At 49.7% G+C, this 16485-nt stretch overlaps 1 protein-coding gene across 2 annotated transcripts; it reads right to left on the bottom strand.

Annotated features, from left to right (window-relative positions):
- Positions 1 to 10231: 10231 nt before the first annotated feature.
- Positions 10232 to 15646, bottom strand: CXXC1 (CXXC finger protein 1). 2 transcript variants are annotated; one of them, XM_079942915.1, is made up of 15 exons: positions 15513 to 15646; positions 14611 to 14729; positions 14409 to 14509; positions 13857 to 14092; positions 13590 to 13766; positions 13151 to 13177; positions 12829 to 13074; positions 12554 to 12661; positions 12237 to 12421; positions 11741 to 11948; positions 11548 to 11658; positions 11371 to 11420; positions 11173 to 11269; positions 10747 to 10899; positions 10232 to 10666 (listed from the first exon to the last, which is right to left on the bottom strand). In XM_079942915.1, the coding sequence occupies exons 1-15, from the start codon at positions 15513 to 15515 to the stop codon at positions 10520 to 10522; spliced, it is 1968 nt and encodes a 655-aa protein (XP_079799041.1). In that variant the 5' UTR covers positions 15516 to 15646; the 3' UTR covers positions 10232 to 10519. The 2 variants fall into 2 exon arrangements, with proteins under 2 accessions (XP_079799041.1, XP_079799040.1); XM_079942914.1 differs by having other exon boundaries at positions 10747 to 11269.
- Between the last annotated feature and the right edge of the window lie 839 nt (positions 15647 to 16485).

The following is a 16485-nucleotide window of genomic DNA, read 5'->3' as shown; positions in this document are numbered from 1 at the left end:
CAAAATGATCCAATTCTAAATTCAATCTTTAAGAGGGATTAGATGAAAAAATAGCAAAGCTAATTAAAAGACATGAATTGGGGCTTCCCTGGTGGCACAGTGGTTGAGAGTCCGCCTGCCGATGCAGGGGACACAGGTTTGTGTCCTGGTCCGGGAAGATCCCACATGCCACGGAGCGGCTGGGCCCGTGAGCCATGGCCGTTGAGCCTGTGCGTCCGGAGCCTGTGCTCTGCAACGGGAGAGGCCACAACAGTGAGAGGTCCACATACCGCAAAAAAAAAAAAAAAAAAAAAAAAAAGACATGAATTGGAATGGGCCATAATACATTCTAACATGCTTGTCACTATTACAGAGAATCTCTCTAAAACCTTCCAAAGAAGAAGAAAGAGTCACTAAAGTCATGAATGTACAACTACAGCAACTTAGAGGCCCTATTAAAACACTTTTCTTCTAACCCTGGCCCAAAACGAAATGCCCGCACTTGTTTTTAGTGCAAAAGCCATGGTCTCTTCAAATGAGAGTGCCAGACATTTAAATAGAATTTGGAACATGGCAAAACAAAAAGAAATAGAAGTGCTTGACAATTATGAGAGGGTACTTCCCCCAGCTCTTCACCAATACCTTAGGGGAAATTGAGACAACAATCAGAGGGGAAACTTCAAAGGCCATTGTAGATACTGGGGCTACAATCTCTGGTCTTTACCCTACCCTTATTCATTGCCCTCTCCCTTGGAGTATAAGGTCAATTCAAATCGTAGGGGTTTCTAATTTACCTTTGCAAATTTTAAAATCAGAGTCGCTAACCTTTCAGTTAGGAACTATCACAGGGAAACTTGTGTTTCTCCTAGTAAAATGTGCCCCAATTCATCTGATAGGAAGAGACCTTTCAGAAGCCAGCAATGCTCATATTGCCTTTTCACAAAAAGGTGAAATGCTTCTAGGTTTAGAAATTTTAATGCTGAGCAAAATCTAGTTACTGAAAAATAGATGGTTATAAAAATCAGTGGTTCAAACAGACCAAGAAGAAATGAATGACCTGTTATTGCCAGTGCCTAAAGAATTATGGTCATCTTCTTCTTCAGATATTGAAAAAATTAAATTGGCTACTCCTGTTAAGGGGACTGTTGACAACTCCAAGCCTCTACCGAATATTTGACAATATCACTTAAACCAGAGACATTCAATGGAATAAACCCTGTTATTCAGGACTTTCTTAAGAAGGGACTTATAATTCCTTGTACCAGTCCTTGTCACACACACATATCTTACCAGTGAGAAAGGCAAATGGGAAAGGTTGGAGATTTGTTCAAGATCTGAAAACTATAAATAACATTGTGATTCCCATTGTCCTGTGGTCCCAAATCCACACACTCTGCTCTCAGTCATTCCAGCCGATAGCTGCTATTTTTCAGTAATTGATTTATGCCTTCCTTAGTATCCTAGTAAAGAAGGACAGTCAGTACGTTTTTGCCTTCACATGGGAAAATCATCAATATACCTGGACTGCCATGCCACAGGGCTATAGTGAGAACCCCACTTACTTTTCTCAAGTGCTTAAAGCTGATTTAGCTGATGTAGACTTTCCTGGTGGCTCCACTTTAATTCAATGTGTAGATGATTTGTTTTCATGTTCTTTTTTTAAAAATAAATTTATTCATTTTATTTATTTATTTTTGGCTGCGTTGGGTCTTCGTTGCTAAGCGCGGGCTCTCTCTAGTTGCGGCGAGCGGGGGTTGCTCTTCTTTGTGGTGCGCGGGCTTCTCATTGCGGTGGCTTCTCTTGTGGCAGAGCACGGGCTCTAGATGCGTGTGCTTCAGTAGTTGTGGCACACGGGCTTAGTTGCTCCGCGGCATGTGGGAATCTTCCCAGACCAGGGCTTGAACCGGTGTCCCCTGCATTGGCAGGCGGATTCTTAACCACTGTGCCACCTGGGAAGCCCCTGCTTTCATGTTCTAGAAATGAATTGGATTCTCAAAAAGACACCATCCATCTGTTACAACAACTAGCTTCTAAGGGACACAAGTTGCCTAAAGATAAACTCCAATTTGCTGATCTGTTGTAAAACATTTGGGCCGCTTTATATCTAAGGAAGGACTATTAGTCAACTCTAAAAGAATTAAAGAGATTTTAGCTTTCTCACTTCTCCAAAATAAGAAACAATTGAGGGGATTTCTGGGTCTGACTGAATATTGTAGCAATTGGGTACCTAATTTTCCACTTATTTCTCAACCTTTATATGCATTACTTAAGTCTGACCAGCTTGATCTGGTTGAGCGGATGCCAAAAGGAAAAGAGGCCATAAACACCTTAAAATCCATCTTAACTCAGGCAGCCTACGAAAAATGGAAACAGGTTGCAGAGTTCTTAACTGCAGGTTGTAGTTCTATACCACTACCAAAACAGTTGGCAAGTATTAAAACACTGGGGCATCCCAAATCTGACATTAAGGAAGCTAAAGGAAATCAGCTTGCTGATGCTGCAGAAAAACAGACAACTTTAAAAATTCATCCTGTTCAGCTTTGAGAACTTCCACTGCTCTCTGTGAACCCTGCTAACCCAGTAAAAGATTTCCTTCCACAGGCTCAAGAAATCGCCACTAAAGAAGATAAACAGATGTGGCTACAAAAAGGGGGAATTTTTGAGCCCATCACACAAATATGCTTTGGACCTGATTTTAAAAACCTATAGTGTCTCTTAGAGCACAATGGCTGTTACTCCAGCACGTATATTCTTTAACTCATTAGGCACCTGAAACATGGTTTTACGGGGGAAACTATAGTTTTGGAAACATTCTCCCATGGTGCCTCATAAAGTATGTACTCGCTGTACTCTGTGTCTTAAATATAATCCCAGAAAACCACTTCATGGGGCACAAGGCCACGTTCTTCTTCCTAAGGGACCCTTTGAGGTATGGCAATTGGACTTTGTCCAAATGCCACCACCTCGAGGATGTAAATAATCTTGGTGATGATCTGTATGTTTTCACACTGGGTTGAAGCTTTTCCCTGCAGGAGAGCAAGGGGTATAACAGTAGGTAAATCACCATTGGAAATAATAATTCCTGTTTGGGGAATTCCTTCTGAGTTACATAGTGACCAGGGACTCACTTTGCCAGACAAATAATTAAATCTATTTATGACGTTTAGCCAATAATGCAGCATCTTTAATGCACTTATCACCCCCCTCTTCAATCTTCAGGACTGTTAGAAAGAACTAACAACACTATCAAAACCCAACTGACAAAACTCTCAGGGGCTTTTCATCTTTCATGGCCAGAAGCTCTCCCATTGGTGCTTCTCAACCTTAGGTCCACTCCTTTTGGTAAGCAGCAACTGTGTCCTTTTGAAATAACCGCTGGATGACCTATGTGCCCAGATGAAGGCATGTATGAACCAACATTGCATAAGGGCGTGATATGTTGCATTATCGTCAGGGACTCGTTAAGGCACTTAAAGAAAATGAAAAGCTGGCAACATTCCTTTCACCGCGAGCTCCCAGGAGATGAAGACCTTATGGATCATGGACTGCAACCTGGAGATTTTGTCCATTGGAAAAGGCATAAATACAAGATGCTTTGCAGCTGCGTTGAAAAGGGCCATATCAGGTATTAGTACTAACCCCTGTGCTGCAAAGCTCAAAGGAGTAAACTCCTAGGTTCCTATCTCTCATTTTTTAAAAAGGCTTCTGCTCCTAAATGGACCGTGACCCCTGTTTCTGACACCTGACTTCAACTAAGACAAGCTTCACCAAGCTGGGATGAGAAGAAATCGACAACAGTAGCAGACAGCTAACCAAAGAGTCCAGACCAGCTCTTTAAGACCCATCCTACTGGTTCAGTTGTACTGTTTACCAACTGTCTGTCTCTCTGTCAACATTGAGAGTTATTGTTTCTCTTCTGGCTATACTTTTGACCCAGTGTTTAGGATGGAAAGAAAATTCTTTAGTAAAGTTGTCACAGAGTATAGCTACTGGGGGCCATTTAACCAATTGTTGGACTTGCAACTTTGGGATCACTTGCATCCTCAGGTTTTGTCTTCATATACGGCATTGGAATTGACCCACCTTCCCAAAACTGGGCACATAAATATCTTAAGAGCTGACAGGCAGAAGGTTTATGCTTATTGGGATGTTATGTTATCCCATTGTCTATATAAAAGAGACAGATAAAACTCCTTTCTCTCTCCATTACAGAAGAGATCAATGTTATTAAGATACCTGGTAGCAAAGTCTTTTAAGAATCTTGATTCCTAGTGAAGGAGTATATGTAAAGAGAGATATGGTCAGAAATCTATCAGCCACCCGTTGGTCAAATAGCCGAAGAGACTACAAAAAGCATTGCAGCACAAGAGACATCCCTCAATTCCTTAACCTAAGTAGTATTGGATAATAGTTACCTTCGATATCCTTTTCTTTTTTCTAATCTTTTTTTTGTTTGTTTGGCCTCACCGCTTGCAGGATCTTAGTTCCCTGACTGGGGATCGAACCCGTGTCCCCTGCAGTGGAAGCATGAAGTCCTGACTACTGGACCACCAGGGAATTCCCTACCTTTGATTTTCTACTAGCTAAACAAGGAGTTGTGCTATGGCTCACACTACTTGTTGCACTTATATCAATACCTGTGCAGAAGTAGAGATGCTCCTAGATAAAATTTTTAAGAGGCAAAATGGTTATGACATTAAAAGAAAAAAAAGACCCTTTTAACGATCCGTTTAGTTGGCTCTCCTCAGGATTAGGTAATTTTTTTTGCTCTGTTTTACAGATGATTATTATTTTCACTGTATGTATTATTATCCTTTTCCTAGCTATCAAGCTACGCATGGCGTGTATCACTGCTTGCTTAAATCCTACTGCTAAAAGTACACGTACAGTGTTTGTGCAACAAGTCAATATGATTGATAACATGTATAGCCTATGAAATGTTTCCCTGTCACTATATACCTCTGTGTCAGCCACTCCTATTTAAATGACTGTTGACAACTCCAAGCCTCCGCCTAATATTCAACAATACCCACTTCAACTAGAGGTACTGAACAGAATAAGACCTATGTTGATGAAAAATTAATCAACAGTCAATCTAAAGGAGAAATAGAGAATTTTATTCGAGCCAACCTGAGGATTAGAACCACAGAAGTTGTTCAGAAAACTCTGAGGACTATTCCGCCTGTTAGAAGTTATATACATTTTTGAAACAAAGGGTCGTACATCAAAATGACACACTGACATCTTACATAAAGTTCACCAAAGATACATAGTCCAGATCTGCACATAGGAAGCAGCACCAGGTCACCATGACCCCTTACAAAATTAGGAAAGAATTAAGAATGTTATCGTCTAAGGAGTTACATTGCTGGCATCGAGAAGGAAAAAATTGATCTTTATGGTTGAGCAGACATTCCTGCCTTTGAGGAGTGTTGTAGTTTATCTTATGACAGGGCCAAAAGTAAGCTCATCACACGAGATGAATTGTGCCGAAGCACAGCAGTAGAGGGCTGCCGCTCGCTCAGGCAAAACAGCGCCGTCTGTCCTGTTGTGGTACCTTTTATTAAAGCATTATCTAGGTTTACACTTTACGACTTGTTTTTTTAACATTTCAGAAGTGCCAAAGCAGCAACCTATGTTTTTATTAATTATACAAGCAATAATTGGCTTTCTTGAGAACCTGCCATGCTTCGTCCTTGAGCGCAAAAGCAGCACAAAGTTCCCACCATTATTTTGATTATACTGAAGTAGCACAAGGACGTTTCCTTGCGTTCCCACCACTCTGATTAGACTGAGGACATCTCATGGATCAGTGCCCAAAGCACTCAATGCTTCTTCGTAGGCCCCCGGTTTGCCGCGGGGGTGCTCAAAGCATTCAGGACTGTTCACAGCTCTGGCTTATTCACATGCCCCCGGTTTGCCGGGGGGGCTCAAAGCAATCAGGACTGTTTGTAGTTCTGGCTTATTCGTCAGCCCCCAGTTTGTTGCGGGGGGGGGGGCTCATGGGTCATGTCTCCTTTCCATGTCCTCAGTTATTCCACTACATTTCCCCCTTTTTGTTTTGTAATTTTTGCAGCATCAAGGAGAACGCGGCAGCATTACTCTCGATGCTAAACTACATGGAATTATTTTGCAGCTTGTGCAGCATCAAGGAAAACACAGCAGCTTGTTGCGATGTTGTATGGCGGGTGACTTTCAATCGTCGTCGGACTATAATTAAACATATGATTATTATTATAATGAGCATTAGCAATCCTGTAGTAGAAGCTGTTATGGCTATAATACCCATGACAGCTGCAATCAACATTTCTATAAATCTTTTACTTTTTTTTAATGTATCAGTTAAATATTGTAAAACAGTCATAGGAAGAGATTTTTGCCATTTCCTTCCAAGATTGACAGGAAGCCAAAGACCTGTCCGAGCTCGTAAGATATACAAACTTTCAGTAGATATGTTAAAAGATATACTAGAGGGCTTCCCTGGTGGCACAGTGGTTGAGAGTCCGCCTGCCGATGCAGGGGACACGGGTTCGCACCCCGGTCCGGGAGGATCCCACATGCCGCGGAGCGGCTAAGCCCGTGAGCCATGGCCCGCTGAGCCTGCGCATCCGGAGCTTGTTGCTCCGCAACGGGAGAAGCCACAACAGTGAGAGGCCTGCATACCGCAAAAAAAAAAAAAAAAAAAAAAAAAAAAAGATGTACTAGAGTTAATGCAGGTATACAGAGAGCAATTTTTACATATTATAATACCTTGAGTCTCATTCCATACAGCTGGTCCCTTTAACAATATATAAGGTAATTTCACACAACTACGAGTATATCAAGTAACATTTTTATGAAAAGTCAAACTATGATTTCCAGATTTGTTAACCATATGTCCTACCCAGGCATTAATCTTTTTCAAAGCTGTCATAGCTTCCATAAATCCTTTTGGATAGGATATCCATTTAAATGAGGACCAGGAGGAGAAAACCCTCCTGCATGCCATACTATGGTATCATTAATAGTATTGCTATAAATAGTGTTATCCTTTCTATGCCAGTATAAATTTTTCAGACCGCTTTTTCCTTGGGTGGAGCCAAAAGGACTCCAATCAATGACGCTTCCCCAAGAAGTACTAACAAGAACCCGAGCCATATCTCCTCGGCATCGAGTCCAATGGACCCAATCCGATAATCGATCCACAAGAGGCACCTTGCATGGAGGCAAATAAGGTGCGGAAACATTCTCATTAAGAGTGGAATTAGAACTTTCAAAACTATAAGCACTCAAAAGATATAACCCATGATATCTGCTTTTATTTTTGACAACACTTAACTATGTCTGATAATTCATTTTAAGGCAATGATCTCCCTTTCCCATACAAATAGGAGGTCCATTAACACCCACCGTGTAATTTTCTATTACCCTTCCTTCTTCTTCCGGCTTCAAAGGGCCTCTATCATCAAAAGGACCAGGCAACCATCCAGACTCATTTACATATACAAGAATTGGGGCATCCCACTAGGTAACCCCTATATTAAGAGGAGGGTTAGGAATATAAGTCCAATAAGTATGGTTAGTACAATTTACCTCATTGGCTGATATGTTTATTACTTTTGCAGACAACATTGCCAGCATGGCTACAAAAAGATTGGTGCTAGTGGGGTTTACCCTGTGAAATGACAAGATTTTTGGCAGTGTCTGCAAACTTTTTTATTTGCCCCCAGGTCAATGGAGGTGCCTTCTTCTTTCCACCAAGTAGTAGTCTTGGCAAGCGCCTTTTAATCCTGAGGAATTAATATGTTTTTGGAAGCATACCTAAACAAAAGACCTTGAACATAATTAGAATGCATTCCATATGCATTAATGGCTTCTTTTAGCATTTTTTAAATTTTTACATTATGAGGGTTATATTTAACGTTCATATATCCATTCGGAAATTGACCATTAGCAGGCATAGCTTGTCTAACAATAGGGAAAGCAAAAAATGATTCAGAATATTGCTTTTCTTCCGTATTCATCTCTTCTTCCAACAATAGTCTATTAGATTTAGGTTTTAGAGGAAAGTGAAACTGACGAGAGGCTCCAACAGGATAAGCTGCTAATTCTAAAGGAGGAGCTGAAGGAATAGTAGGACATGGCTCCTGATATGACGGAGTGCTAGCATTATTTTTATTTTTTTCCAATTTAACCATCAAATTTTTTTAACTTTGAAAGTATATCAGAAATCTCATTCTGTTGAGAAAGTGGCATCTCATTTTGTTTGTTAGTCTGCTCCTAACCTTTATCATCGTCAGAAAAAGCCCCTTCATACTGGAATCTGAAAAATCCTCTCCTGTCTTAGACACAAGGGGAGGAGGAGGCGGAGGAAGGTCCTCTATAGGAGACTCACGAAACAGAGTACGAAAAGCAGCAGAATGATCGGGAGCAGAATTCGGACGCTGAGGGTGCACCCCATTTTCATTTTCCATCTCAGATTGTAACGGTTCCAGGGCAAGGGAAATTAATTTACAAAGAGACCAAACACGGACAGATATAGGGTCTCCATGCTGATGAGCTCTTCTTAAGGCTCGCATAACCTGTTTTCAAACTTTTAAATTTAACTGGTTATGACCAGTAGATTGAAACCAGTAACAATGTTTACGTACCAGCGCAAACAATTCATCAAAAGATTCTGGTTTCACTTTCACTCCTGAACTCCGTAATAACTGTTTTAGGAGTTTAATGTATTGAAATTCTACTGAATGGGAATTCCCCATTACAGTTACTCTACTGTTGCCGAAGGTTTTGCTTACTCTAGCGGACCAATTTCCCCTTCGGTCCCGCGATCACGCGATTACTTACCTTCAGGTCCCTGTTCGGGCGCCAAATGTTGTACTTTATCTTATGACAGGGCCGAAAGTAAGCTCATCACACGAGATGAATTGTGCCGAAGCACAGCAGTAGAGGGCTGCCGCTCGCTCAGGCAAAACAGCGCCGTCTGTCCTGTTGTGGTACCTTTTATTAAAGCATTATCTAGGTTTACACTTTACGACTTGTTTTTTTTAACATTTCAGAAGTGCTAAAGTAGCAACCTATGTTTTTATTAATTATACAAGCAATAATTGGCTTTCTTGAGAACCTGCCATGCTTCGTCCTTGAGCGCAAAAGCAGCACAAAGTTCCCACCATTATTTTGATTATACTGAAGTAGGACAAGGACATTTCCTTGCGTTCCCACCACTCTGATTAGACTGAGGACATCTCATGGATCAGTGCCCAAAGCACTCAATGCTTCTTTGCAGGCCCCCGGTTTGCCGGGGGGGGGGGGGGTGCTCAAAGCATTCAGGACTGTTCACAGCTCTGGCTTATTCACATGCCCCCGGTTTGCGGGGGGGGGGGGGGGGGGGCGGGGCTCAAAGCAATCAGGACTGTTTGTAGTTCTGGCTTATTCGCCAGCTCCCAGTTTGTTGGGGGGGGGGGGCTCATGGGTCATGTCTCCTTTCCATGTCCTCAGTTATTCCACTACAGAGGACGTCTGGTTAATGTATAATGCAGATGCACATTGCCCATTGGGGAGGGCCCAATACGGATAGGGAGTATGTTACGCTTAAATTTTCTTATCCTGCCTTAAAACATCGGATCTCCTCCAGGGCTATTGTGTCCCGTTCTCTCTTCCCGCTGGAGTCACTAGAGCGCCTAGGGACATGTCATGCCTGGCAATGGCCAGAGCTTCTTCCACCAGGGGAGGGCTGGTGCTGCTCTGCAGGCAAACAGGAGGCCCGTGAGGGCGGGTCCAGGCTGGAAAGGTAGCGTTGTGCGGCTCACTGCACCTGACAACGAGAGGACAGGCTGGTGCGCCCGACAGAAACCCAGTGGGCTCCTGCTGTACACTCGTCCCGAGACAGGGGTTTCTGGGGAAAGAGGAGGGCCTTGTGTCCGTCATTTCATACAACTCTGGTCTGGAGACCATCAATAAGAGTAAATAAGAAAATTCCTGCTCACACAGGAATGATGAATCAGCCATACACAGACTGAGCACTGACTGTATACCCACTGTCACACAATGAGAGGACAGGCTGACAGTGTAGGTCCCTGGACTCTCCCTCAGCACCTCATATCCCCACAGACCAAGGCGGAGCCTGCAGAGCACAGAGTGGGCGCCGACTGGATATGTGCAGCCTACACCTGTACTGCAGCCTCTCCAGAGTACAGGTGTGCCACTCTACTCTAGGGGCGCAGGAAAGCAGTTGCAATGGAAAAAAATTTGGAGACCGTCCACAGTTAGCTTTCTTGGTTCATCAAAATTTTATTAACAAAACCAGAGTGGGGGAGGCAAAGGTGCGGAGACTCCGCAAGCCCTCCCAGGCACAGAGAACAGAGAGACAGAAGAACAGACAAGGATGTGAGGAAGTTCTGAGGCCCTGTGGTAAGGGCAAACAGGCGGTCAAACGGTGCACGGGCACAGGCAGAAACTCAGGGACCGTGGGAGGAACATGAATGGCAGACCAGACAAATGGGGGCTCCGGGGCCGCTCCCGCCCGCGCTGCAGGGCGGGAGGGCATCTGGACCGCTGGGGCTCAGCGGTCGGCGCTGGAGCGCAGGTCGGTCGTGAGCGGGTCGTGCTGGATGGTTTGGTGCAGCATCAGGGCCAGTAAGCCCGCCCGGTTGGTCATGGCAGTGCGGACATTGCGCTCTTGCTCAAACAGCTCGTCCAGCTTGTACCACTGCCGGGGGAGCAGGGGGAGCCGTGACAAGGGGATCCCCGAGCCATCCCCCTCCCCCCGCATCCGCCGCCGAGACCTACCACGCGCACGCGCTCCAGGTCCACCTCGGCACGCCGCAGCTTCTCCCAGCAGTAGTGGCGGTTGCACTGGCGCTTGGGCAGGCGGCAGAACTCACCCGTGAGCTCAAAGACGTCACGTACAAGGGGGCACCCGCATACCTCGTCAGCTGGCACCTGCGGGGAGACCGGGGTGGGCGTGAGTGCGGAGCGGCGAGGCCGGGAGGAGGACAAGAGTGGGGGCCGGGGGATGGGAAGGAAAGGCGAGGTGGGGGGAGTAGGAGGGGATGCAACAGGGAAAGGAGAGGCACGGAGGGCAAGGAGGCAGGGCAAGTGGGGGCTGTGGAAGTGGGCCGGCAGGAAGAAGGGAAGCGGGAGAGGGAGGAAGGAAGTGTGGCCCGGGGGGGAAGGGAGGAGGACAGAATGGGGAAAGCTGAGGGAAAAGCTTACTTTGGGGTCCCGTGAGTGCTCGGGGCACAGCACCTGGAGCCGCTTGCAGTATGTCTTGCTCTGAGGATTGTAGACGTCGCAGAAGAGTCGTGTAGCCCTGGGGGTGTGGAGCAGAAAAGGTAGCAGAGAAGGTAGCAGAGGAAGCGGAGGGTGGCGCCCAGGCCCGGCCCCGCTAACCCCCGCAGTGCCCACACTCACCCCTCGATGCGGGTCGGGTACATGGACCCAAAGGACGTCTGGCTTTCGTACTGGAGGGGTGAGCACAAACGGAGGGACTGTGGATGTGCGCCGCGTGCCCTCGCGAGACGGCACCCCCGCCCCCAGGGACCCAGGGATGTCCCCACACCGTCCACCCCCTCAGGCCGACACCCTGACCTTGGCGTAACAGCGCTCCATGTGGCGCAAGGCAACACGTGGGTTGATGGGGTGCCCGCAGGAGACACAGAAGATCTGCAGGTCCGTGTCATCGCTGTCACCCTCATTGCTCTGCACGGGGTAGAGGAGACGATGAGGCCAGGCGGGAGCAGGTACTGGGCCCTGCGCCGCTGCTGCACCCGTGCCCGCTCACCTCCTCGTCCTCGCGCACAGCCTGCTGTTTGGCCCGCAGGATAATGGCCTCGAGCTCGTGGAATCGGCGCTCCATTTCCTGAAGACGGGTGCGGGCGCTCTGCTGCTCCCGGCGGATGCGTTCGAGCAGCTTCTTGCCGTGCTCCTCAGCAATGCAGGGGCTCTGCTGCCACTGCTGGATGCGCTGGGGGAGGATCTCGTAGATGCGGCTGCAGGGAGGCAGTGAATTGGGTGAGCAGAGAAGGAGGCAAGGCAGTAAGGTGAGCAATGTGATCCAAGGGCGCAGAGCAGATGGGTGACTCAGTGGTGAAAGGTAAGGAACCAGGTGACTGAAGGGCAGATGGCTGGGCGGACAGACAGACGGATGCGGGAGCAGGTGGATGGCCCGGTGGGTGCTGGGTGACTGAATGGTGACTGACCGGCAGACACACAGGGGGCTCTGGCCATGCCCCACCCTGTACTCCCTGACTCCCCTGAACCCTCCAGCAATGACTCACTTGGCTGCCAACTTCATGCCGCAGTCATCTGAGCAATACTTGGAGCCGGGCTGGGCAGCGCGCACACAGCCAGGGCCCAGGCACTGCGGCAGCAACGCAGGGTCCTTGGCGTCAGTGCGCTCCGGGTGTTTCCATTTGTCCTTGTGCTTCTGCTTCTGCCGATGCCGCTTGTATCTTTCTTCCTTCTGTGGGACAAGATGGGCCAGGGCAGGGCGCAGCTGAAGTCAGCCCCGCACCCCTGTTTCCCCCTGCACCCCAGCCCTTCAGCCCCTGACCTTCGCGCTCCCTCCCCACACCCACTGCACCCTCTCGGTCACCTTCTTCTCAGACTTCTTCTCCCGACGCTTCACATGCTTCACTTTCACCGCCCTCTTCCGCAGCGCAGGGTCCAGGAACGGGGACTCCTCCGTGTCACTCATCCAGGGCTGCAAGTGAGGCACACGCTGATTCGCCTGCTCCACTCGTGACTTCCCTACCACCTGCTCGGTCCCCACGTCAGTATTCCATAGCCTCTGCCTCCTCTCTCCTCATCATGGACACTCTCTGCTTCTGTAACCACTACCCTTCCACATGGGACGCTCTGTCTGCTCACCAGGCCATGGTCATCAAAGGCTCCTGCACAGAAGTCCTGGTACAGGTCAGGGTCCAGTGGGAGGTCCTCGTCCGAGAGTGGCTCGGGTGTAGCCGTAGCCTCAGGCAGCTCCTTGACTGCTGCTGCTGCCACTGCCCCCTCGTCCTCGCGGATACGCCCCAGCTTCTGCGACGGCTGTGGCTGCTGCTGGGTGGGCAGTGGCCGGCGAGGCCTTGGCAGGGACTCTGAGGGCATCACCGGCGAGAGCTGCAGGGCAGAATCTCAGGACTGGCCCTGACCGCCCTGCCCGCAGGCCCCGCCCGCCCTGGGGGGCTGGACTCACCGAGGAAGGGAAGTACTTGTACGATTCCTGTGCCGGCAGGAGGAAGGCCCAGGTCAGCCCCAGATGGATGGAGGGGGCCCTGCCCTAGCCCTTCCCACAAGTGCCCGACTCCACCAACGAGCCCCACCTCGCCTCCCTAGACACACCAGCGCCCCCCGCCCCCCATCGCCAGGACATGCTCGGCCCTGCTCCAGCTGCGCTGACACGTCTGACCACCTAGGAACGCCTGGCCCTACCCCGTGCATCTGGGGTTGCGGACTCCCCTGCTAGCCCAGCACATCTGGTCACGACTCACTCGTCTGAACCAGCCAGGTCCCTCCCCACCTGTCCGTATGCGATTAGGCCCCACCTCACCCGGCCCACCCATCCTAGCCTCAATCAGCTCTTCCCAGACATCCTGGCCCCCCACCTGACCCTGCCCAGCTCTGCCCATGCTCACCCGGGCCCGAAGCTGGCACTGACGCAGCCGGCACTTCTGCCGGATCTTGTTGGGGCCCCCAAACTTCTTCATGTCTCGGCAGAAGTCACAGTGGCCACAGTCTTCGGTGCGCCGGCAGGCCTCACACTCACCACACATACGGGCTGACCGTTTGATCTGCTGCTGCTGCTGGTGATGCTAGCAAGAGGCGCCCGCAACACAGCTCAGGAACCGAGCAGGGCCTGAGATGGGATCACCTCCCCTAACCCAGCCATCGCGGCCACTCACCTGGCTGGGTGTGGCCACCAGGGGCTGTGGAGAGGATTTGTGGGGCGAAGCAGAGCCCCGAGCAAGCATGGCCCCAACCCCTGTCCCTGACCCCGCCCGGCGCTGCAGGTCCAGATCCGGGGCAGGTCTCTTGCGCCCTCCACCCTCATCCCGGGGCTCACTGCCGTCTCGCTCAGTGCTGTCCCGCTCCCGTGACTTCTTGTGCCGATAGCGGATCTCCAGCTTGGGGTCCTTCTCTGCGGGGCAGAGGGTGGAGCCAGCGTGGGTTGGCACCGGGGGATGTGGATGGCACCAGAACTCTTTCTTCCTCTTCTCTCCTCTTCGGTCCCACCCGCCTGCTCTGTCTCCCTACTCCAGGGCACAGCTGTCCCTGCCGGTGGAGCTTTCTATCACAGCTCACGATGGAGCCTCCATTCCGGCTTAGCACTGACCAACAATCACTCTGCCCACAGACGCAGATCACTACTCCCCGTGAACCACCCTCCCATTAAGGCTTCTCCTTCTCCTCCCTGGCAGCCCCAGCTGCCTGCCCTGTCCACTCCGGCCCCTCACCTCGGCACTCCCGGCAGTACCACTCCCGGATGGCCTTGGCCATCTTCTCAGTGATCCGGATGCAGTCCCCATGAAACCACTCGTTGCAGTTGTCACAGCCGCTGCGGAGGATGGGGCGAGTGAGGGAGATGCGAGGGGCCAGACCCATCGGCCTCTCCCCACCCGGCCAGGTGTCCATCCCGCCCACCGCTCCGCGGCTCACATCATGAAGCAGTTGATGTCTGGTTTGCGGCAGATGCAGTAGATGGGCGCGTTTTCCCCGTTCTCTGACTTGCTGTCCTCCCCGGCATCTGGAGGCTCTGGGTCTGAAGCGTCCGCCTCCTGTGGGAGCCCCCAACATGGCTCCTTAGAGAACCCCCATCATGATGTCTCATCCCTCCAGTACAGCTCCATCACGGCTCACCACAGACCTCAACAGTCTGCCAATAGACTTCCCACCATGGCTCCTCATAAATCTCCCCACCATAGTCCCCACAGACCACCCCCCCTCACTCACCGCTGACACCCCCTTAGCCTGCTTATAAACCCCTATCACTCTGCCTCTGAACTTCCAATCGCTTACCCCACTGACACCCCATCATTCTATTCACCCACTGAGCCAGCTGCTGCCCGTTACAGACACCGCATCGCTCACCACATTTTGTCCTCGTCATGGCATCTCACAGACCCCCATCACCGGGTCTCAAGACAGCACGGTTCCCCTCAGTTCCTCCGTTACTAACCTCACAGACAACCCCGCCCCCCTAGATCCCCCGATACAGACTCATCACGGCTCACTCCAGACTGCCCAATACAACACTTCGCAAACCCCTCATCACTCCGCACAAAGAACCCCCCATTCGGACCCCCAAGAAACTACCACTAAACTTCCATTACGGACTCGCATAATGGCTCATCACATAACTCTCAGACGGTTCACACACGAGTAAAAAAACCTGACCAGCAGACCCCCATCATTCTAAGGCTCGACAGTCCCCCGCCCCATTCTGCCCACTGACTCCCGTTATGGTTCGCCACAAACCCCCATGCGTCTGCCGATGGACACCACCATTTCCAGCCCCACTGACCTCTACCGCCGACTCCCTCCTGGGACCTCGTACTCACCATCTCTCCGCTCCCAGCGCACCCCTTCTCGAACCCCGCCAGCGACCCGCGAGCCTACACAGTCCCTCAGCGTCGTCCCCGGCCGTTGCAAAAGCGCCCACCAGCACTTCCGGTTTTCGTCGCGCCTCCCAGGCACTACTGCGCAGGCCCAGTGCGTCGGCTCCGCGACAAACAAGTCGGTCGCCCGCCTAGAGCTCCGACAGTCTCTCAGGCGCCGCCATCTTGACTACTGAGACCGTACGGCGGCGAGTCCATACATTCTCAGGAAACATGGCCACGCCTGTATTTCTGGACGCCTCCATCTTGGAGTCTGATTCCGTAAGATGGCGTAGTCCGTACGTTCACTGGCAACACATGGCAGCGTGCTAATCGGCTTCCGAGAGGGCGCCGCCATCTTGGCGGTCGATTCCGGCGCCAGCAGCTGGTACTGCCTAGATGTTCACAGGGAAAGGGGCCCGCTTTAGGAACACTACCTGGATTAAGTCGCTCTCATATCACCGTAAAATCATTTTTCCCTTCTGCAGGTACTAATCGGCGCCGGCATACTGTGTGCCTTACGCTGGGAAGGAAAGCAGTCCCTTAGTCATATGCCTCCCACATTACCTCTGATTGAAGAAATCTTTGTATATTGGGGGCTGGGGAAGCCAGTCAGGCTTATACCTGATGTGGCCTGAACTTTATGTAAACTGGAACAGCCTGACTTACGGTCTGTCAAATATATGTTGTACATTTGTTTTAACCATTACAGTAAAGCATGCCCACTCTGACAATAGGGGGAAATGCTTCCCTTCCTATGACACCGATGCTAGTATTCCTTGGAAGATAAAGTTCCCGTCCCAGATGCCAAGGTCATGCTCACTCACTGTGTATCTGATAATTTGTAACTATACATCTCCGTTGAAACCTTGAAGGAATGTACCTCTGTCATGTCTGATATATGTTCTTTGTTCTGACACGGTATAAAACTGCTGAA

Source organism: Stenella coeruleoalba (genome assembly GCF_951394435.1).
Source record: "Stenella coeruleoalba genome assembly, chromosome: 14".
NCBI lineage: Eukaryota > Metazoa > Chordata > Mammalia > Artiodactyla > Delphinidae > Stenella > Stenella coeruleoalba.
The sequence above is the reverse complement of the archived record's forward strand: the minus strand, read 5'-3'. Positions and strand labels throughout refer to the sequence as shown.